This window comes from Apiospora hydei (assembly GCF_038363865.1).
Source record: "Apiospora hydei strain CBS 114990 chromosome Unknown utg000004l_segment0_segment0, whole genome shotgun sequence".
In the NCBI taxonomy this organism is placed as follows: Eukaryota; Fungi; Ascomycota; class Sordariomycetes; order Amphisphaeriales; family Apiosporaceae; genus Apiospora; species Apiospora hydei.
The window spans coordinates 2,046,105-2,068,272 of record NW_027117363.1 but is presented as its reverse complement, the minus strand read 5'-3'; the positions used below and the strand labels follow the sequence as shown (position 1 = coordinate 2,068,272).

General features: G+C 53.4%; 7 protein-coding genes across 7 annotated transcripts; 5 read left to right on the top strand and 2 right to left on the bottom strand.

The window, feature by feature from the left end:
• Positions 1 to 1,804: 1,804 nt before the first annotated feature.
• Positions 1,805 to 3,120, top strand: PG997_003156 (uncharacterized protein; the record flags this gene model as incomplete). Its single annotated transcript, XM_066807471.1, has 4 exons — positions 1,805 to 1,960; positions 2,016 to 2,114; positions 2,180 to 2,373; positions 2,415 to 3,120. 4 exons carry the CDS (start codon positions 1,805 to 1,807, stop codon positions 3,118 to 3,120), a joined length of 1,155 nt encoding a protein of 384 aa, XP_066671089.1.
• Positions 3,121 to 3,482: 362 nt separating this feature from the next.
• On the bottom strand, positions 3,483 to 4,752 carry PG997_003155 (uncharacterized protein; the record flags this gene model as incomplete). The annotated part of the gene is made up of 3 exons (XM_066807470.1): positions 3,483 to 4,013; positions 4,124 to 4,336; positions 4,393 to 4,752. The coding sequence occupies 3 exons, from the start codon at positions 4,750 to 4,752 to the stop codon at positions 3,483 to 3,485; spliced, it is 1,104 nt and encodes a 367-aa protein (XP_066671088.1).
• Positions 4,753 to 5,225: 473 nt separating this feature from the next.
• PG997_003154 (mandelate racemase/muconate lactonizing protein-like protein) lies at positions 5,226 to 6,540 on the bottom strand (the record flags this gene model as incomplete). Its single annotated transcript, XM_066807469.1, has 4 exons — positions 5,226 to 5,973; positions 6,029 to 6,140; positions 6,198 to 6,307; positions 6,365 to 6,540. 4 exons carry the CDS (start codon positions 6,538 to 6,540, stop codon positions 5,226 to 5,228), a joined length of 1,146 nt encoding a protein of 381 aa, XP_066671087.1.
• A 1,761-nt stretch (positions 6,541 to 8,301) lies between these two features.
• PG997_003153 (acetolactate synthase I/II/III large subunit) lies at positions 8,302 to 10,499 on the top strand (the record flags this gene model as incomplete). Its single annotated transcript, XM_066807468.1, has 3 exons — positions 8,302 to 8,462; positions 8,528 to 8,697; positions 8,752 to 10,499. 3 exons carry the CDS (start codon positions 8,302 to 8,304, stop codon positions 10,497 to 10,499), a joined length of 2,079 nt encoding a protein of 692 aa, XP_066671086.1.
• A 1,700-nt stretch (positions 10,500 to 12,199) lies between these two features.
• On the top strand, positions 12,200 to 12,547 carry PG997_003152 (uncharacterized protein; the record flags this gene model as incomplete). The annotated part of the gene is made up of 1 exon (XM_066807467.1): positions 12,200 to 12,547. One exon carries the CDS (start codon positions 12,200 to 12,202, stop codon positions 12,545 to 12,547), a length of 348 nt encoding a protein of 115 aa, XP_066671085.1.
• A 1,261-nt stretch (positions 12,548 to 13,808) lies between these two features.
• On the top strand, positions 13,809 to 16,124 carry PG997_003151 (uncharacterized protein; the record flags this gene model as incomplete). Its single annotated transcript, XM_066807466.1, has 7 exons — positions 13,809 to 13,880; positions 14,106 to 14,257; positions 14,456 to 14,512; positions 14,569 to 14,689; positions 14,745 to 15,223; positions 15,288 to 15,795; positions 15,861 to 16,124. The coding sequence occupies 7 exons, from the start codon at positions 13,809 to 13,811 to the stop codon at positions 16,122 to 16,124; spliced, it is 1,653 nt and encodes a 550-aa protein (XP_066671084.1).
• A 1,213-nt stretch (positions 16,125 to 17,337) lies between these two features.
• PG997_003150 (ATP-dependent (S)-NAD(P)H-hydrate dehydratase) lies at positions 17,338 to 18,568 on the top strand (the record flags this gene model as incomplete). Its single annotated transcript, XM_066807465.1, has 4 exons — positions 17,338 to 17,434; positions 17,492 to 17,589; positions 17,651 to 18,370; positions 18,446 to 18,568. 4 exons carry the CDS (start codon positions 17,338 to 17,340, stop codon positions 18,566 to 18,568), a joined length of 1,038 nt encoding a protein of 345 aa, XP_066671083.1.
• Between the last annotated feature and the right edge of the window lie 3,600 nt (positions 18,569 to 22,168).

Sequence of the window (22,168 nt, the reverse complement as noted above, 5' to 3'; positions counted from 1 at the left end):
GCGAGGCAAGTACATCTGCATGGTCCTGTAATCCGTACGGGCGTTGAAATTGCGATTCACTGCCAGATTGTCGCTGCATAAAACAATACATACAATACAAAATACAAATCGACTATTAAACAATATGAACACGTTATGATTGGAATATATGTAAAGGCGGAGGCCCAGTCGCGCTTAGCCGTTGAAAAGGGCGGTGGTAACCCTCAGTCGGCTCAGTTTGGTAGAGATGGGTCGCCTATTGTTGATACGGGGGGGACTTTTTAGTGGAGTTTTGCAGCACGAAACCGCGTCACGGTCGGGTTCGTTTTTTTCCAATCTGCCAATCCAGCCTAAGCACGAACAAGCAAGATGCACAGGCACAAGGCACAAACGGGTCCCTCCGTCAATTGAATGACTTGCTTCGATTGATGGCAGTAAAGATGGAATCCAGCGGGCTGCAACGATCAATTAGACCCAACGGTTAGTCTGGGAAGATACATACTACACCGTACTATCCATACTAAGCAGATTCCATCATGATCATAGGGTTCGTCATGATCGAGCAATTGACTTTGATCGTGCCACCGTGCCATCTGTGGTGCCTGGGATGCATAGTTCCCAGTAGTCATGGAAACAGGAAAAGAAAGAAGAGAAGAAGAAAATAACAAGTCTCTGTTGTGAGCAGACAGTGAGGTAGTCGTCCGCTATATCTGAGGAGAAACCGTCGAATTTGTTGGAAGACCAATACGACTCTACCTGATAATGGATGTGATTATGTCAATCTACCTAGAAACTGCGTGGACGGCGTTCTGGTGAAGTCGGGCTTTAGGAACGGTATGTAACGGTATGTTGGAAAGGGCTTTCACATGTGTCGGTCGCATGATTTGACAATTACGGGCAGAGCCTCGATCCTCGTCCGGGATGTAACGAGATCGCTGGACCATTATGGGGCAAACCGCCATGCAACTGCCAGACTACCTGGTTCTGATCAGAAGCGTCGATGAGCCTCCTCGGCACATTGGACAACGGCCGGACTTGGCCGCTGTCATCTGAGAGTTGAGCTGAGGATGCGACATTGTGACATTGTGGCATTCCCGCCCTGGCAGTGATAGTCAGGCCTTGCTATTGCAGCACTTCCTTACCTACCCCTCGGGCTACTCTACTAGATTCTAGAGCGAGATAGAGCTGGCCAGAACCGGTAGGCGGTCACGTATCTCCCTGGAGCTTATCTGATATTTGCGTCATGCAAAGACCGCGATTGGCCCATCGATTTCGTGCTCAGTGAACGAACACGGCCACTACTGGAAGGACCAGGTGCCGGGGGTGGGAACCAAGTGTGCTAACGTGGTAGCTGAATCCATGTTTCTCTTGGGGAAGGGCAGAGAGGGACAGAAGGGAGGAGAATGAATGGCAAGTGCCATCCTCTCTCTCCCAGGTGCCTAGGCAGTAAAAAGCCCTCCTCGGCCGAGGAGTTGATTGGCAAGGGTTCGCATCCACATTCACCAAGACCAGGACCAGACTGGAGAAAGAACTTCATCGCTCTGCACGTAGCTGTACGACCGTACTGGAGCACCTGCCTGGACATCTGAGCACCTGAGCCCCCGGCCTTGTTTTTATAAAGGAGAGGCTGTCCTGCTTCCAGCTCGAAACCAGCCCGAAATCTGTATTGATGCGTATCTTGATTCGCTATCCGGCCCCTGTAGCAACTGCTCGCTCATCCCACCTTTTCCGCACCGTATCTGCCCACCTTCGGACACTTCACGGCTCTTCCCCACCATACCAAAGCCGCCTTATATCTCCCTCTCGGCGCTCCTTTTCCGTCAAAATGTCCCCTGGCTTCCTCTCAACCCAGGCCCAGGCCCATGAGAAGCGGCACAAGGTGACCGTCATTGGGTCTGGCAACTGGGGTTCGACCATCTCCAAGATCGTTGCTGAGAACACCAAGGAGCACCCCGAGATCTTCGGAGCCCGAAGTGCACATGTGGGTGTACGAGGAGGATGTCGTGATTCCCAAGGATTCCCCTTACTACGACGAGTCTGTCGGCGATGAGCCCCAGAAGCTCACACACATTATCAACAAGTACCATGAGAACGTCAAGTACCTCCCCGGCATCAAGCTCCCCAGCAACCTCATTGCCAACCCTCAGTGGTAGATGCCGTCAAGGACTCTTCCATTCTGATCTTTAACCTTCCCCATCAGTTCATCGACCGCGTGTCGGCCCAAATCAAGGGCAAGATTGTGCCATTCGCCCGAGGAATCTCTTGCATCAAGGGTGTACACGTCACAGATGAGGGCATCTCGCTGTTCTCCGAATGGATCGGCGATGGCCTCGGTATCTACTGTGGCGCCCTGAGCGGTGCCAACATCGCTTCCGAAATCGCCGCCGAGAAGTGGTGCGGCACGACTATCGCCTACGACCCCCGCCCATGGACAGCTCGCGTAACCCGTCCCCCCGCGCCACGACACCGATTCGTGGCTCGGCGAAAACCTCGGACCCCAACCTGAGCATCACTCCCCTCACGCCGCTCGCCGACATGCAGCACAAGGACGCCCGAGGACGCACCAGCAAGACCAAGCTCGTGCCTGTGCCTTCCGAATACCCCCCTCTCGATCACGAGACTTTCCAGACCCTGTTCGAGCGCCCCTACTTCCTAGTCAGCATGGTGTCTGACGTGGCCGGTGTCTCGCTGGGCGGTGCCCTCAAGAACATTGTCGCGCTGGGCGCCGGCTTCGTTGTAGGCCTGGGGCTTGGAGACAACGCGAAGTCGGAGATCGTGCGACGAGGTCTACTCGAGATGATCAAGTTTGGCAAGGAGTTTTTCAAAGAGACGGTACAACCGGAGACCTTCACCATCGAGAGTGCGGGCGTGGCCGATCTGATCACCAGTTGCAGCAGTGGACGAAACTTCCGCTGCGCAAGCCATGCCGTAGAGCAGGGTGTCAGCGTGGCTGAGATTGAGGCGAAGGAGCTGAACGGCCAGAAGCTACAAGGTACTACCACGGCGATGGAAGTTCACAGCTTCCTGAAGGTTCACAACATGGAGAAGGACTACCCCCTCTTCACTGCAGTCAACGATATTATCGAGGGCAAGAACACCTACCAGGATCTGTTGCAGTTGATCAACAAGGGCAGGAACTAATCAGGTATTACGAAAATGGAATGGACTGGGACTATATATACAGGACAGGAGTTTTAAAGGGTGGTTAGGATGGGACGATGTGATCTCCCATGGATCGAAAGGCGAGCATTGATACCCTCAGCAAACACTGGTCGCGGTAACTGCACTTATAGGCTGGAAAGGCTTAGAAACTTTACATTAACAAGTTCAAATTCATCTTGATGAACTTCGAGTGTAATCAACAACTGTAATACAGGGTGCTCTGTAATCCCAAGGAAAACAATGACTGTTCGATTTGCACATGCTTCAGAAGCCAACTTAGAATCCACATGCCTACTGACTACGAATACATACCTTCATACTGAAATCTGATCCTTGCCAGCTTACCAGTCGCTTAACAGCCGGTTCTTCTCATTAAGCGTGTCATCTTCCATTTGCAGCCAACGGTACTTCCTATTCCTCGCGGCGACCCTCTCGCCATCGTCGCCGTCATCCTCATCCTCCATCGTCCGCTCGCCATCGCCAAACAAATTGACAAATACAGCATCATAGCTCATCCACATCAGGTTCAGCAGGACGGCCATGACGACGGCCAGCCAGCGCGGCATGTTGCCGTCCTTGTCCGAGACCATGCGGCTGAAGGTCATGACCGCGAGAAGCAGGGGCAGCCACAGCAGCGAGAAGAGCCACTTGCCGATCTCCTGGCGCCGTCGCGTGATCGTGTACGCCTGCAGCCGGTGCAGGTAGGCCTGGTAGTCGTCGGGCAGGGCGTGCTCTGCCGCGCCGTCGGTGATGAGCTTCAGGTAGCGCGCGCTGGCTTGGGCGTAGTCGGGCTCGGGGCGGCGGACGGGGGTCACGAACTTGTACCACCACTTCTTTTCAGGCTTTTTGGGGCCGTCGCCGTCGTCGTTGTTCTCGTGGTGGCCGTCATCGTTGTCGGGTGGCGCATCGGGCAGTCGCGGTTGGTAGAGGGTGTGCGCGAGGAAGGGCGCGGCAGCTCGGGGATCGGCGGCTTCTCCGGCACGGTGATGGGGGCCGGCAGCGCGACCACGGGCGTCTGCACGTCGAGGTAGCCCGCGCCGCCGCCCTCGGTCCGGATGATGGTCGCGTAGTCCTCGGGCGTCACCTCGTACACGACGCCGATGAGGCCCTTGGACCAGGTCGGCGCGCGCGGCGGCAGCGAGGGGAACAGCCCCGCGGCCTTTTCGACGTCGTCGTCACGAGGGGGAGGAGGGAACTGCGGCGGTCGCTGGGGGGCTTGGGAGGGTCGGGGAGGTGCTTGCGCGGCGCGACGTTCGCGAAGCACGGCTCGCGGTACGGGATGCCGGGCAGGTCGAAGGTGAGGTCGAAGGCCGGGGCCGAGACGTTGACTTTGGAGAGCGGCCGGATGCCGCGGACGCCGAGGAAGGTCTCGGCGGATAGGTTCGAGCCGTAGGCGAGGTAGAGGTAGGTGCGGGCGCTTTTGGGCGATGATGGGTCGTGATCGTCGGTGTCCGGGGAGGCTTGCGCAAGTCGCTCCGGAGAAGTTCTGGGGATGCTAGAGATGGGCGGATAAGCTGGGGCCGCGTCCTTGCGAGTAGACAGCGATCGCAGGTCTTGGATGCAGCGGACGGCTTTGCAGGCCTGCTGGGCTCCAGCAGACTTGCAGTCCATTTTCGGAGACGATGGCATTTAGGATAAGGCAGATCTTGAATGACCGATTTGCGGTCTTGTTGAAATGGGAATCAAAAGACGAGCGGAAATGGATGATTACATCAATGATGGATCTGGGCGATTAGATAGCAGCGACCCGATCGAAGAAGCTTTGATTAATCAGCGGCCGGTTGCTTCGGCCTTTAATGTGCACAGGCAACCAACAAATCACTAATGAATTGGAATCTCACCGACATTTTTCACTAAGCATTCATACAAGATTACATAGCATACATAAAAATACACCGATGTGTTATTCCGATTATCCATCATTATCCAAGGTAGTTCATAGGGATTTGTGGTGCGCTACTTTGAGTGACAGTCTTGATGTCTCCATTATGCTACCCACGACAAATTGCAGTACAGCTAGACATTCTTCAAGATACCTACTTAGGAGAGACCAGATATTCCGCGACCTGACACACGGTTTTGCATCACCACTCTCTTAGTTCCTTGCCAGGGCCCGAGAATGTCGGGCTAACCCACGCCTTGGCTTCTTTGGACAAGCTATGGACTTGATCCTCGTCAACTTCTATACCTAGCCCCGGTCCTATCGGCAACTTGATATACCCCTTATCAACGTCCCAGATCTCGGGATTCTTGGTATAGCTTTTCAGGTCCTGCCCTCCGACGTTGTAGTGAATCCCTAAACTCATCTCCTGGATCGCAAAGTTTGCGGATACCGCATCGACCTGGACGCAAGCCGCAAGTGCGATGGGTCCCAGGGGGCAATGGGGTGCCAAGGCCACATCGTAGGTCTCGCACATCGATGCGATCCGACGCATCTCCGATATGCCCCCTACATGGGACACATCAGGCTGGAGGATATCCACACAGCCAACCTCCATAAAGGGTCTAACGTCCCATCTGCTATGCAGCCGCTCGCCAAGGGCAATTGGCACACTGCTCAAAGCTGCAAGGTCCTTGATGCCTCCGATATTCTCGGACAACAACGGCTCTTCCACGAAAAGAGGCTCATGGGGAGCAAGCTTGGTCACCAGCTGCTTTGCCATGGGCTTGTGCACCCGGCCATGGAAATCGACACCGGCATCGAGCCCCAGGGCCTTGACGGCTTTCACTCTCGCCACGCACTCGTCCAGCTTTCTGGGTGAGTCGAGCCAGCCCAGGTCTTCTGTTCCGTTCATCTTGACAGCATCAAAGCCTTGTGCAATGCGCGCTTTGCTGCAGATCGAGTTAGCTGGTCTGTCGCTAAGACGGGCTCTGAGATACAACCCACGCTTGTTCCTCAACGTCACTAGGCCTGTCACCCCCTATCCATCCGTAGACTCTCAACGTGTCACGGACCTTGCCCCCAAGCAGTTGATAGATAGGCACATTCAACTTTCTCGCTAGAAACTCATCAGCGGACCAGTCCAGAATTTGACACAGCGTACGAGTCTACCAACCCTTCAAGTCCCATAGCGCGATATCAATTCCAGACAGAGCGCTCATCAGAACCGGGCCACCTCTGTAGAACCCTCCCCTGTACGAGAGCTGCCAGATATGCTCAATGTCACTATCGTCTCGTTAATGCATCGAGTCAAATATATCCACCACTAGTTTCATCGCTTACTCTGCTTCAAGTCCAATGTAGCGAGTGGCCCAAGACTCAAGACAACCTTCCACTGCCTGTGTGTGACCTTCGAGCGAGGCCTCGCCCCACCCGGCCACGCCAGCATCGTCCGTGATCTTCACAAACAGCCATCGAGGCGGCACGCGGAAGTATTCGATCTTCGCAATCTTACCCATGTTTCGAATTTGTTTGTTTAGTTGACATTTTCATCGATGGGACTCTGGGAGTCGAACACATTTCACCTCGTATATAAGACGATGCCATGCGGGGCTTTTTGCGCTGGTGGTTCGATGGGGAACTTCGGTTCGGGGAACGACAAACCGCGGGGTCGAGTGCGTGGAGAGGGTGGATCTCAAGATGCCTTTTCCGGATTGGGATCTGACAGATTGACGTGATTGGCCAGGCACACCCGACGTGCAGCAATACGGTTGCAAAGAGTTCCAACTCGTGTGGCATTCCGGCACTCATCAACTCGCATTATCACTTGTAGCCGATTGTTGTGGCATCGTATCCCCAACTGGTATTTGTGTACAAGGCCTTGGCCAGTGGTGGCAGATATAATGACGAGCAATTGAGGATTGAAGGGGCCGAAAACCTCAGTCATAGTAACCCTGTCGCTGCAACTTGGGCAGGTGACTGGGCAGAAATCAAGGACAGGGAGCACCAAAGTGATAGCATGGAGTGCTGTCAACTCCATGCGCAGACCTGGAGTCCTATCGGGTCACTTATTGAGTAAAAATGGGGGTACAAAAAGAGGATCTCGGCGGCACGTTGCGTTGCTCTTATTCATACGGTTTGAAGTAGTATCGATCGGCGAAGGGCTCGCGCGACTCTACGCGAACACCATTGATGGATATGAGTGTATGAATACTGTCCTCTGCAGATGGAACATGCTGCATTTGTATGAGTTCGACTTGATGACTCGGCAGGCCAAGCAGGGAATAGCATAGGACCGGGAATATCCAGTGTGCGTTCTGGTCAGAGCAGCCCCATCCATCTCATTCCGCGATGGTTAAGAGAAAGAGAAGGTGGCGCAAAGCCAGCTAGAAGGCAGAAAAACGATAGCGCAAAGTTAGAGGCGATCAAAGTTTTAGGGCGACATCTAGATTTCAGGCATGGCCCTGCAGATTTTGATTCAGTTTAACAGACAGGACCCCCAGAGTCTGCCTCTCTGCCAATCGCCGGGCAGAAGGCCTGAGGCGATATTTGGCTGCATTGAAAATTGAAAAGATTCCAGCCATCCATGGATCCCATCACGGCTACCAACCTAGGTACATAGTCAATGTCGTCAGCGACGCAGAGAATCATGTAGTCCAGATGCGCGCTCAATTGGACTTGCTGCTCATGAAGTGAAGTTCGGGGATGCTACAAGTTGAGCAAATGCCAGTCAGCTTGACCAATGGCCGGGAGTTTACTCCTTGCCTCGAAGGTTTACCAGTAGTAGATGTTCGTATTTGAATCAATCAATCAATTGAGTTTTGGGATGCAATTCATCTACGGCTGGAGCAAGTCACAGTCGAAAAGCCGATATCGCCACAGCAGGCTGGAGCTCGTGCATGCATCAACGTGCACAATCCCCTGGAGGAGCCTTACCCCACACCGGCCCTGACGAATCAGCAGCGGGCAATTCTTTTTCAACCTCCGTTGCCGCGGGTTTGGTATTTTGCAGTCTCCCGCACTCGCACACCCTCTTTCACTACGGCCGCCGTAGTCCTGGTAGTCGTGGTTCGGTTTGTTCGACTCATACCTTGGCCTGGGTCCCCTAGTCCTTACTTTTTCCCATCCGCCACAGCTATTTATTTCTCTTCCGTCACCCCGGGTTCAAGAGACTCACGACTGGAAAGCTAAAGTTGTGTTGCATCTCGCAAAATTTTTGCCCTTTTTCTCTTCTTGCTGCTGGTTCAATTGCGTCTACTACGCACAGCCCAACCACCACCATGATGCGAACTAGGCAAGCCTCCAGGGCCGTCAGGCCCTTGGCCCAGGTTTCGCGCACTCAGTGCCAACAGCGCCTCTTCACCTCGTCGGCGGCCGTGTCGGCCGTCAATTCCAAGAAGGGACCGACTGGCGTGAGGACGCAAACCACTGCTGCTGCGGTGTATGTTGCCCAACCATGTCGCTATCGTGTGGAAACTTATACTGACGTCAAATTACATAATGCAGTCCCCGTGAGGTACCCGCACCCGCTTTCAACACTGCCGAGACGAAAGACAGCAACCATGTGCAACCCCTCGTGAACCCTCGGGTTCCCGAGATGGACGAGTCGTTCATTGGCAAGAGTGGTGGAGAAATCTTCCACGAGATGATGCTCCGACAGGGCGTCAAGCATGTCTGTATGTGAACCATGCACGCCTCGACCCCATACAAACAAATCTAACAAGTTATAGTCGGATACCCTGGCGGCGCCATTCTTCCTGTGTTCGATGCCATCTACAACTCCAAACACTTCGACTTCATCCTCCCGAAACATGAACAAGGTGCTGGGCATATGGCTGAAGGGTATGCCCGCGCCTCGGGCAAGCCTGGTGTCGTTCTGGTAACCTCGGGACCCGGCGCCACGAATGTTATTACCCCCATGCAAGACGCCCTCTCTGACGGCACGCCCCTGGTTGTTTTCTGCGGTCAGGTTGTGACCACCGCTATCGGCAGCGATGCGTTCCAGGAGGCCGACGTTATTGGTATCTCGCGTGCCTGCACCAAGTGGAACGTGATGGTGAAAAACGTGGCTGAGCTCCCCAGGCGCATTAACGAGGCCTTCGAGATTGCCACCAGCGGACGTCCCGGACCCGTTTTGGTCGATTTGCCCAAGGATGTCACTGCCAGCATCCTCAGGAAGGCCATTCCTACCGAGACCGCCCTCCCCGCTCTTCCCAGCGCGGCATCGCGGGCTGCTATGGACATGACCCAAAAGCAATTGGCCGTATCTCTGCGCCGCGTTGCTGAACTCGTGAACAAGGCCAAGAAGCCTGTTATCTACGCTGGTCAGGGCATGATTGCGGGCAATGGCCCAGCGCTTCTGAAGGAGTTCTCTGAGAAGTCGTCTATTCCTGTAACGACGACCCTTCACGGTCTTGGTTCCTTCGACGAGCTCGACGAGAAGTCCCTCTACATGCTTGGTATGCACGGATCCGCCTTCGCCAACATGGCTATGCAGGAGGCCGATCTCATCATTGCATTGGGCGCCCGGTTTGACGACCGCGTGACGCTCAACATTGGCAAGTTCGCCCCTGCGGCTAAGGCTGCTGCTGCTGAAGGCCGTGGCGGAATCGTGCACTTCGACATTCTCCCCAAGAACATCAACAAGGTTGTGCAAGCCACAGAAGCCGTCGAGGGTGATGTTGCCGAGAACTTGGCGCAGCTGATGCCGCATCTGGAGATGAGAAGCATGACCGACCGCCAGGGCTGGTTCGACCAGATCAGGGGCTGGAAGGCAAAGTGGCCGATGAACTCTTTCAACCGTACCGAGCGCGCCGGCATGATCAAGCCCCAGGCCTTGATCGAAAAGCTCAGCGATTTGACGAACGATCGCAAAGACGAGGTCGTCATTGCTACCGGTGTTGGCCAACATCAGATGTGGACTGCTCAGCACTTCAGGTGGCGTCACCCGCGAACCATGATTAGCTCCGGCGGTTTGGGCACTATGGGATTCGGCCTACCGGCTGCCATTGGCGCCAAGGTCGCTCGTCCTGACGCTCTTGTCATCGACATTGATGGAGATGCGTCCTTCAACATGACTCTCACCGAGCTCTCAACGGCTGCCCAGTTCAACATTGGCGTGAAGGTTATTGTTCTCAACAACGAGGAGCAGGGTATGGTCACACAGTGGCAGAACCTCTTCTACGAAGACCGATACGCGCATACCCACCAGCAGAATCCTGACTTCATGAAGTTGGCAGATGCTATGGGCGTGCAACATCGTCGCCTCATCAAGCCCGAGGAGGTAGAAGATGCTCTGAAGTGGCTCATCAACTCGGACGGCCCGGCCCTCTTGGAGGTGATGACTGACAAGAAGGTGCCCGTCTTGCCCATGGTCCCTGCTGGCTGTGGATTACACGAGTTCCTTGTGTGGGATCCGGAGGCCGATAAGAAGCGCAGAGAAGTGATGAAGAACCGAACGAAGGGCTTACATAGCTAAGTCGGTTCCGTGTTGTACTTCTAGGCGGGTTTATTCTCTTTTACGTTGTTTTCATGTGGCATAACGTCATAGCGTTCTGGGTTTTAAAAAGTGCTTTTGGCGAATTATCGGGGAGTCCATCTGGCAGTTAACTGTATATATCCTGAGCGAGAGGTCTGCCAAAATTCATGATCTGGCGGGGCTCCTACGAGCATACCGAGATAATCATATTATTGACAAGGAAAATAATGGTCTATTGGTGATATTGAATGTGTATGTGTTTGTCCGTGGACCCAACGTCAAGTCTAAAGAGCTAATTCATCGCAAATATACGCGGTCCTGGAGGGACAGTCGTCTCCATCCAGTACTAGCGGTTTGCTTTCATGTTCCTGCAAGGAAAAGTGTCTCTATCCTGTGCCAGAGGTTGCTTCCGTATTCCATTCCGTCTTGTGAGAGGCCCAATATAACCATGTTGCCTGACCATTTATCGGTCACCTATTACGATACGTCTTTCCACACGTTCCACGCTTGCTCTCCATACCCTTCCATAGGTTAGCACACTCCAGACTCAGACCTCGTCACCCTCAACGCTCTTCTTGACGTCCCCATCCTCGTCCTCATCTTTAGATAGGCCACGGCTCTATCTGCCTGCAGTACTGCGTATTGTTGGTTGCTTGCCTTGATAGTCGTGCTGAGAAGTAGAAGACTTTCGGAGCTTCGCTGAGGTGGTCTTCTTCCAAAAAGCCTTTGTCCGGAAGATGGTCAATTCTTCTTCTTCATTGCCGGAGTATCAGCATTGGCTTCGTCTATAACTTCCCCGGCGGGACGTCCCTGCTTCCGCTTGGTTCCTTGTGAACCCCTGCCACCCGCGAATGCCTTGTTTTTCTTGGTGGTCTTCGACAGGGCTTTAACGTTGGAATAGTTGCCGGAACTACCAGGAGGATGGCATATATTTGTGGCACTGATATCGGGCTCCTCGAAGAAAAATATGTGTATTATTCCCCTGTTTTTTACGAGTTCGTTCCGTATTCGTTACGCGTTTTCTTCTAATATTCGATATATTAAATCTAATTTACTGGCGTTTTTATTTGATATTTACGAAATTCAATCAGTTTCGTTCGAAGAGCGCGAAGTTTAGTCGTGAAGGGATCCAATGCTGGCATAGTTTGGATGCCCAGGTTTTTGAGCAAGTTCTGCCTTTAGTACCTGGCGGGCCTTGGACTTTCTGTTATCGAGAATATTAATTATACAACCATTCCTGAAGAAATTTATTACTGTGAGCTATCTCCTTTGGCAGTAGAGCCACCCTTATTCTACAAAGTACGCAGTGCATTTTGCGTCTACCAAACTCGATATGATACAGCCCGAACTATGTTCATAATGGGATACCCCCAGCAGGTGATACGGCCTCGCCGCTCTCCGCCTTGCACTGTCTTGTCCTTGTCATCATCGGAAGACGACACGATGCGCTCGAGATCACCTGCGAGTCTCCAAAGGCTCCGGAGACTCAAGGGGAAAGCTGTCGCACATTACCTGCCGAGGCCATGCAAGAACGACGGCTACGACGATCAAAACAACAGCAACGATAACGCCAAGCCGCGAGGCAAACGCAAACGACAAGAGATCTATCAGTTGCCCGCGCTGCCGGCCAAATGTGGCACGTGTGACCACTGCGGCACCCCGGCAGGTCCTTCAGAGCCTCGGATGGCCCCCTGGCCAAGATGACCTCCCTCTCCGAGATATCCTCCTCGTCCGACATGACATCCCTTTCCGACATGACATCTGTTTACACAAAGACCCCCCTTTCCGAGCGTTCGGTCTGGTGTCTGGAGGAGGTCGACCCCGACGAGCTGGAGAACGCCGTGTGGGTCCTGTACGAAGAGCTGAAGCTGAAGGATATCGTCGCTCTGGCCACGGTCAAGCTCAAGTATGAGAAACGGCGGCAGCGGATCCCGAAGTGGCTGGGCCCGCTCTCGCGGGCGATGCTCGACCCCTCGAGAAGCGCGAATATGAGATCATGGAGAGCGAGCTCGAGCGCCAGCGCGGCCGCGAGATACTGGAGTTCGTGAGAAGGACGTATAAGAGGTATTATGAGATGAGGCGGCACTCTGATCCGCAAGGGACTACAGCACAGAATCCCCAGGGCCACCGGCGACCGGGAGATGTGGCATTTCGCAATTCAATATGATGATGACAGAGGCATTTCGTACGGAGACAAGGGAGGAAGGGCTATTTTCTTGGAAGTGGTTGAATATGCGGTGCTGCTATGCAGACAGTTATAGAGTCAAAGTCGTTCCATATACTTACTTAATCGACATAATATATAATACTGCACAACCATTCCGTGATTCTCCCTGTTATAGAGTAGGTAGTAACCAATTCGATCGAACGTGAGATGTGAAATAATAGCATGTGTACGCATGATTACTTGACTTGATGCAGAAACTGGTTACTCAACATGACTACACATTCCATGAGGTTATTCCGTTTGGTTAATTGAGACACCGGGTTTAACCAGAATATGAGTCAAGGATTATTGATATGTTACTCCGGTCATCCAAAAAGTGGCTGTCATTTGATTGACTTGAGACAACATGGAGGTTAGCGACTGGGTTCCGCATCAGAGCCGGACGAACGGCTTTGTGGTAATCGTTGACATCCTCCACCTACATCCAGTGTATGGGAACCCCATTCGAAATACCAACTACCAATTGGTTCTCCAATGAACAAAACTCATGTGCTTCGATGCCGTGGTTTAAAATTTCTCAATTGATAAATAAGGATTGAATTATTCGAAGTTTGTAGGTACCCTGGTGGTCAATATACCTTGTAGAACAGAAAGCGACACAGACAACCCAAATTGGGTGAGGAGCTCCCCAACAACTCCACTCCACCACTGCTCGTGCTCAATTGAAGTCATAGCCAAGTGCTGTAGCTGCCAGCTGCCCGGCACTTGCCATCTGCTTGGCATGATACTTTTTTTCTCGATCTCCAATCTTCGGGTCGGGTCAAGTCGGGCCCGCCTTATTCTTTTTCCCGCCGTCTCCAGCAGAGCAAGTGCAAGCAGAAGTGGGCTGGTACGTGCACTGCTCAGCTCGACTAGCAGGAATTGGGAACAGTCTGTCCCAGGCCAGGACCCGCGGCCACTGTGTGTCCGGGCCATGCAAAGAGAGCTTTTTCTTCTCTTTCCTCCGATCTGTATTCAGAACCTCCAAAACCCTTCAAACCCCGTCCTCCCATAATCTCCCCTCCCACCCCCATCAATTGCAAAGAGGTTGCAATTGATTCTCCTTCTTTTCTCTAGAGGATCTAAGGTCACCTCTTTTCACAATGTTTCGCAACGCCCTCCGACGGTCCACGCGCGCCGTGAGCGCTGTCTCTACCTCTGGTAGAGCTGTTGCGGTAAGTGTGGCTCCCACTCCCCATCGACCTCCGGCCTCAATGCCATCAATTCCTGCCTGCACTTGCCATCAATGCATCTCAACGGCCCTCGAACAGCTCAATTGAGCTTTTTGGAAGCTTTTAAGCATGGATTGGGAGCTCCGACGAGCACCGGCCACCCGCTGCATCATTGACCTCATGTCTGGTCGGGCCTTCGGCTAACAGCTTTTTCTTCCACCACCGCAGGTGCAAAATCGCGCAGCATTCAGAATCCAGAGCCGCTCCTACGCTGAGGCCAAGGCTACACCCACCGAGGTTTCCTCCATCCTCGAGCAGCGCATCCGTGGCGTCTCCGAGGAGACCAACCTGGCCGAGACTGGCCGTGTCCTGTCTGTTGGGTATGTTCTTCCTCGAAGCGAAAGTGGAGACTAGCCGAGTCGGGATTTTCATGGCGACAACGAGCCCCGACAACACACAAGAGCCAACAATTGCATCATCGCCCCATCGACCTCACCGACCGCCATGATTATCACCGTCTCGAGCTACGTTTTATTGGCACAATTGGGGCTGTTATACTGACTTTTGGTGCTCTACAGTGATGGTATCGCCCGTGTGCACGGTATGGCCAACGTCCAGGCCGAGGAGCTGGTCGAGTATGTCTCCTCAATACAACCCCGGATTGGACGGACCCGACTAACAATGCGCCTAGGTTCGCTTCCGGTGTCAAGGGAATGTGCATGAACTTGGAGGCTGGCCAGGTCGGTGTTGTGCTTTTCGGTTCTGACCGTCTCGTCAAGGAGGGTGAGACCGTCAAGCGTACCGGCGAGATTGTGAGAGGCACCAATTCTTTTTTATGGCACACAACAAGCGACTAACAGTTTCTAGGTCGATGTCCCCGTCGGTCCCGAGCTGCTCGGCCGTGTCGTCGATGCTCTGGGTAACCCCATTGACGGCAAGGGTCCTCTTAACAACAAGGAGAGACGCCGTGCCCAGCTCAAGGCCCCTGGTATCCTGCCCCGTCAGTCCGTCAACCAGCCCGTCCAGACTGGTCTCAAGTCTGTCGACGCCATGGTTCCCATCGGCCGTGGTCAGCGTGAGTTGATCATTGGTGATCGTCAGACCGGCAAGACCGCTGTCGCCCTCGACGCCATGCTTAACCAGAAGCGTTGGAACAACACCAACGACGAGACCAAGAAGCTTTACTGCATCTACGTCGCCGTCGGTCAGAAGCGATCCACCGTTGCCCAGCTCGTCAAGACCCTGGAGGAGAACGACGCCATGAAGTACTCCGTCGTCGTCGCCGCCACTGCCTCCGAGGCCGCCCCCCTGCAGTACATTGCTCCTTTCACCGGTTCCTCCATCGGGTAAGTGACTGTCCATTATACATCATCATGCCTGTCTTGATCTTTTAAACTGACTTCCTTTAAGGGAATGGTTTCGTGACAATGGAAAGCACTCCCTGATCATCTTCGACGATCTGTCGAAGCAGGCTGTTGCTTACCGTCAAATGTCTCTGCTGCTTCGCCGACCTCCCGGACGTGAGGCTTACCCCGGTGATGTCTTCTACCTGCACTCGCGTCTTCTGGAGCGTGCTGCCAAGATGAACAGCAAGCTCGGTGGAGGTTCCATGACTGCCCTGCCCATCATTGAGACCCAGGGTGGTGATGTGTCCGCCTACATTCCTACCAACGTCATTTCCATTACCGACGGTCAGATCTTCTTGGAGGCCGAGCTCTTCTACAAGGGTATCCGACCCGCCATCAACGTCGGTCTGTCCGTGTCTCGTGTCGGTTCCGCTGCCCAGCTTAAGGCCATGAAGCAAGTTGCTGGTTCCCTGAAGCTCTTCTTGGCCCAGTACCGTGAGGTCGCTGCCTTCGCCCAGTTCGGTTCCGATTTGGATGCCTCCACCAAGCAGACCCTGTCTCGTGGTGAGCGTGTAAGTACCAAGAGCTCCCCCGAAATCGTGTCAGATACACCAGCTAATCCATTCGCTATCTACAGTTGACCGAGCTCCTCAAGCAGAAGCAGTACTCCCCCATGGCCGTCAACGAGATGGTTCCCCTCATCTTCGCCGGTGTCAACGGTTTCCTCGACAACGTCCCCGTCGCCAAGGTTACCCAGTGGGAGGCTGACTTCCTGGCCCACCTCCGTACCAACGAGTCTGAGCTGCTGGCCACCATCGACAAGGAGGGTGCTCTCAGCAAGGAGCTCGAGGCTAAGCTGCGTGACGTCGTCCAGACCTTCACCAAGAGCTTCACGTCGTAAGAAAAGGGTGCATGTACCTTAGATAATCGATGGCTGGAGTGAAGGGAGAGGATCTGTCTATACCTGCGGAAATGCTGCATTAGTTGGCGGGACCTGTTTCTCATTAGAGGCGAGATGTATGTCAGTCGGGTGCTGCAAAAGTGCGGAACTGGTTGAGACACGGAGATTATACCCTCCAGCTCAGCCTTTGTAAAATAGAGCCACAAACTCAAGAGCACTCGATTCCTTTTGTTCATTAATATGTTCTAAAATACCCGTATCGTTTTGTCTGAGATCTCTAGTGAACCAGTACGTACACCCTTGGATGCTATATACATGTAGGTATGCCATTTTCGGACGCCTCGCGCCCCTTTAAATAAAACGGACGCCCACCACCTCCGGAGCACTGGAAACTATTCCGCCATAATTTTCGTCAATCAGGCGGGTAAAAAATACGCTTACCGCAAAACGGAGTATTATTTCTTATTATATTAAGATATAAACAAAAAGGGGCTTAAAATAATACAAAATTCATAATGTATTCTTCTTCCAAGAATTTTTTTAGAATATAGAGGGAAGGCGACGGCGTAGACGAGGGAAAAAGTGCTGGCGATAACGAGGGTGCTGCTGGTGACGGGTGTTGGCGTACACGGCCGTACCCCTCTGTACAATTTACTGGCAGTACGGCGGCGCGAAGCGCCGGAGTGTTGCTTGTATAAGCCCATTTGCTGAAAGCGCATTTTGGCCACCCGCCTGCTCGTCTCTATGCCCCTGGTAAATTATAGCCATACAGCTTGAGACTGAATGACGGGTAATACAGGTTTTGGAGCTGGACTGTGTGCATAATGCTGTGAGCGCGAGTTGCGTGTAGCTCTGTTCTGATAAAACCGATGATGCGGCTCCGATGGATCTCTGGATCTCGTGATGTCATATTTAAACCCATTGCCGGACCTTACGTTCCTCCTACCTTCACGCAGAGCAACCACACAACTCCACTGACCATTGTCCGACTTGAACTAAATTGTCGTGTATAGCTCCCTCAGTTTTCCAAACCCAGAGCTGGTTTCCTACTTTATACACATCACTTGCAGCAGCCGACCAATTACTACGGCTCCAGGAATCTCCGCACGTCGCCGCACCCGACAAATTAAATCTACACTGGGCTCATTAACATCGAGAAATATATAGTATCACATCCAGACCAAGTACATCGAAGGATCCTAGCCGTACAGACATGAGTTCTGATTCCCCCGAGATGTCGACCGCTACAAAGGAGATTTTAGGCAAGGTGCGCCAAATGGTGCCACCCATGCTGGAGAAGTTTCACAAAGGTACGCAGCCATCATTGGGGAGATGAGATATGCACCAGACTAACGGAAATTTTGCAGGGCAGCTGGGCCGCATCGCCGTCATTGGAGGTAGCGAGGATTACACAGGAGCTCCGTACTTCTCTGCGATGGCCAGTGCAAGACTGGGATGTGACATGGTATGTCTGCGTACCTATGTATGTTCATCTAGAGAACTGTCTTCCTGACCAAATCCCATAGTCCCACGTGATCTGCACACCGGGTGCCGGTGCCGTCATCAAGACGTACTCCCCGAACCTCATGGTGCACCCTCTGATGCGCCAGTCGCCCTCGCCGTCCTCCAACGACTGCCCGGCCCCCGAGGACACGGACCCGGAGAAGGTGTCGAGCAAGATCATCGACATGCTCGGCCGCCTGCACGTGCTCGTCATCGGGCCCGGGCTCGGCCGCGACCCGCTGATGCAGGAGACGTGCGCCAAGGTGCTGGCTGCGGCCCGCAAGCAGAAGATGCCCGTCGTCCTCGACGCCGATGCCCTCGCCGTTGTCACCAGCCGGCCCGAGCTCTTCGTCGGCTGGGAGGAGGTCGTGCTGACGCCCAACGCTGTCGAGTTCGGCCGCCTCTGGAAGGGCCTCAAGCCCGACGGCGATAACGGCGAGGCCAGCGACAGCGACAAGAGCCCCACGGCCAAGGTTGAGGCCCTCTCGCGCGCACTCGGCGGCGTCACTATCGTTCAGAAGGGCGGCCAGGATATGATCAGCAACGGCAAGCACACCATGGTGGTCGATCTCCAAGGTGGGCTCAAGCGCAGCGGTGGCCAGGGTGATACGCTCACCGGTAGCATTGCCACTTTCCTCGGCTGGCGACAGGCGTACTTGGATGGCATTTGGGATCACGGCAACAAGCTGGAGTCGAAGGAGTTGCTCGGTCTGGCGGCATTTGGAGGTTGTGCTATTACGAGGGTACGTCCCCCTTTCCATTTTGCTCTTTCCCCAAGGCTACAGTGAGATGAGAATGGATTGCTAACAAGTTAATAGCTCTGCTCGCGCAATGCGTTCCAGAAGAAGGGCCGCAGCCTGCAAGCCAGCGATTTGACGGATGAGGTCCATCCGTCGTTCTTGGAACTCTTCGGCGAGGATGAGCCGGACGCGAAGTTGTAGAGGTACCTAGGTAGTTGGAAAACCATGCTTCGTGAATGGAAGGAGCAGGTGGTTATCCAGTAGCACGTGGAGAGGGCCGAGACACCTCGACCGTTGCATGTCTGGATCGCCATGGACGACTCAGTCGGTGCGATACGAGAGAACACGGGAAAGCCAGAGACGAGAATTGATGTCTTTCTCTCTGTGCGAACCGGCGTGGTGTCTCGCAATCTTACATGGAGGTCTGGGAAGGTTAAAATGTTAAGGCAAAGTCAGCACAGCCAGACTTGATGGGGTATAGAGAGAATGCTGGACAATATAGCGAGGCTGCCAGCCAGGTCTAGAATGAATACAAATGAACAAATGAAACAGGGCCGACTGGCCACATCTAGAGGAGCCCTCACAGCCCAGTATGTGGGGTTCTCACGTATATTGACTGTCGTTGTCGTACATGGCTGGGACACCGGGAAAAACTGCCCATTCTACATAACCACTCATCCTCATGAGCTCCAAGTTTCAGCGAGTGCGTTTTAGATATCGAATTCAGTTTCGAAAGAATTGGGGTGGACCAAATTTGATATCTATTATATTAGAAAGGAACACCGAACATTAGACATCTAGTACGGCTACAGCTGGGATACAGAAAAGGGTAACGCTCACCCCCTCCCCTTTTGTGCCATTGCACCACCACTGTCACCGTGAGCTTGGGATTGGAGCGATTGACATATCACAGTATATGTGGGCATTCCGTCCGATCAGCGCTGGGGTCACATCAAAGAGCTACAGCAGCTTGCTTGGCCAGGGGTAAGTGGTACAACAGTAACATCAGCAGAACCTGCTTTTCGATTTCCCAGATCGGCCACTGGCACTGCAAGTGTAACTTTAGGCCGATTTTGAAAGTGAAAAGGAAAAGGGCATAAATATGCCATAGATGCGTTGCATACGCGACCTTGTGCGTGGCCAAGATGCGGTGTGTTTTGTCAGTGTGTGGTATAACACTGGTAGACGTCGTAATGGAAGGGGGCCACCTAGTACTTTTTACTGGCCCATGCCGAGTACGGTTACACAAGGGGGAGGACTGGATGGGACTTTTATGCATGATCAAACTTGGGACCATATAATCCACCCTTTTCCTGCAGTGCTCGCAGCGGTTGTCATGGTGTTGCCGACGGAAACTTAACCTTCGGAGATTGGGTTTGATTTTGTACACTGTTCGTTGTGCATTTGTACGAAGGGGAGGCCTGGTGGTTACGTCAATAATGCATGGGGGACATAAGAATAGCAAACGCCATTGCTATCGTGTCATATGCCCCTCGAACTTGGCCAGAAAAGAAGCAAGGGCACTGTTCATGCTGACTGTATCGCCGTAATTATGTCGTTCCTTATGACTACTACAGCGATCTCATGCAAGAAAGAATTAGGCCACCCTTTCATTCGGGAATCCCAAAGACAAGTCGTGGTCTCATCGAGACTTTGTCCCTTGCAGTCTGTCTATTCCTAGCAACCAGCGACCAGGGTCTTCTTGCGTGAGAGGCCGCTGTGCCTAGCCTGACAACCTCGCAGACGTATGTATGCCCAGGGGTGACGCATTGGAGGGATGTAGGAGGGGGGTCTGGTCTTCGGGGCGGCCCTCTTGTTCGCTTCTACTCAGAGAATCATTGGCTCTTCCCCCAGGTACGATACCGCACGCTAAGACAGATTGCCGGATCGGTGACACCAACAGACCCAACAATACAAGATCCCCTCCCGGCCAGCCGCAAACCATTAGATTATCATGGGCAGACAGATACGACCTGACACCCAGCACAGCTGAAATTGCCCTCAATCGACCCGACCAGTCAACTCTTACCAAGATGTCATGCCTATATGCGTCCTGGGGGCCGTGAACGGCTGGTCCGAGTTCTTTGTTCAATCAGAATTGACCCGCGCACTATGGGCGAGGCGCTGGTTTCCAGCAGTGATATGTCAGTTGCTGTGGCCAGATCTTACTTGAGTCAATCTTGTTACATTTAGAAGATCTGGGCATCGCAAGGTCTCCAGCCTTGAAGCTGGACGGACCACATTGGGGATGAGACACTCCAGATCGCTCCACGGGGTCTGAGACAGCCACTTTGTCTTTGCTACACTCGCGTTGGTAAGGGCTGATCAGGAAGGCCCACCTGTACTTTTCTTTACTGTGGTCATTAATGGAAACCGTCAGACCGTCGTTGTTTACCAGGAAGCCCACCAAGCTTGCGCCTTCAGGTATCACTTGGGTGTTGGGGGCTGGTCTGCAGGTGTTTGCTTCGTTGCTGTACCTGCGGACTTCATCCGAGCGCTAGTAGAGTATGCCCCAAGATGTATGCATGCCAACTTGGCTCTCAATAACAAGCTACCAGTGGGATGGCTGAGGAGATTGAAGGACTAGCAGGAGACGCCCTATCCTATGCGACTGGTCGCATACAGACTTGTCGCGCAGGGAGAGCAGCGCGTCTTACTGCCGTGGATTGGTCCAGAAACACTGAGCCTAGACTATTGTCTCCCGTGTTTGAGCGTTAAAAAGCCCCCGATGGTTCCTTAGTTGCTCATGCAGTCTCAGAGGTTGTCGCGCAGAACGAACGTCTTAATACTGCAGCTAAGGTTCGCTGAGCCGTGCCGGCCATGCTTCCAACGTACGTGGAGGGGGCATGCATGTATAAGCGGCAGCTGCAATGCCCCTGCTGGAGGAAGGACGAGTCGAAAGCCGATTTGCTGGTTGCACAAGCAGCCCTTGCCAGAGCAAGGATGCGTCACTGGGTAAGACGGTAGGAAGAAGGAGAGGTAACCTCTCATGGCAAAGATGGCGATAATGTGGGGAGGGCGGCTTTGGGTGCTGCCTTGGCAAGGGGGCTGAAATAGAGCCATTGATGCATTTGGTCCAAGACATTTTCCTCCCGCTGTGTTTGGTCAGAGATCCGGAGACTGACGGGGGTTGTACGGATCTATCCCGAACAGTCGACGCATGCAATAGATGGTCCAAAGCGATGCTAATAGTCCTTTGTCGAAATTGCCAAGGCACGGCATCTGCGATTAACACTTCTGACCTTCCTGGACCACATCCATCATCCACTAAATCGGGTGACTGGACATCAGAGAGAAAGAGAGGGCGAGAGCGAGAGAGCTAGAGAACGCGAGGACGGCACCGTTTTCGGCGGGCGTAATGACCAGCAGCCTTTTACGCCTCCAAGCAGTTGCTTTTTAGAATACGTTTCCTGCTCTGCCTGGCGTAGGCGGTTATGGCTGATTCAATTAAAAGCCCCTCCTACAGCAACGGCGAGGCGTTCCTAGTCCTGTAATCTTAGCAGCTCTTGTTGGTACCAGAGGGAAGTGTGGGCAGGTTGTAACCATTGCGGTCTATCAGTGTTAGGATAGGCGTCTGTCGAAATCAGCAGGCAGGTAGAGTAGAAAGCCTAGGCAGATATCGCGAAGCCCGTCAAGCAAAAATTTTACTGCTTGCTGATCGCGGATCCGAGCGTGCATGGAGCGGCTCCTCCAGAATCCGGGTCACAGCAGGCTAGCAGGAGTGGGAAAAATAGAAACCAGGCCTCCCGACAAAAGAAACAACAGCAGCAAAAAGCATCCGCACAGCAGAGCGTGCGCGTT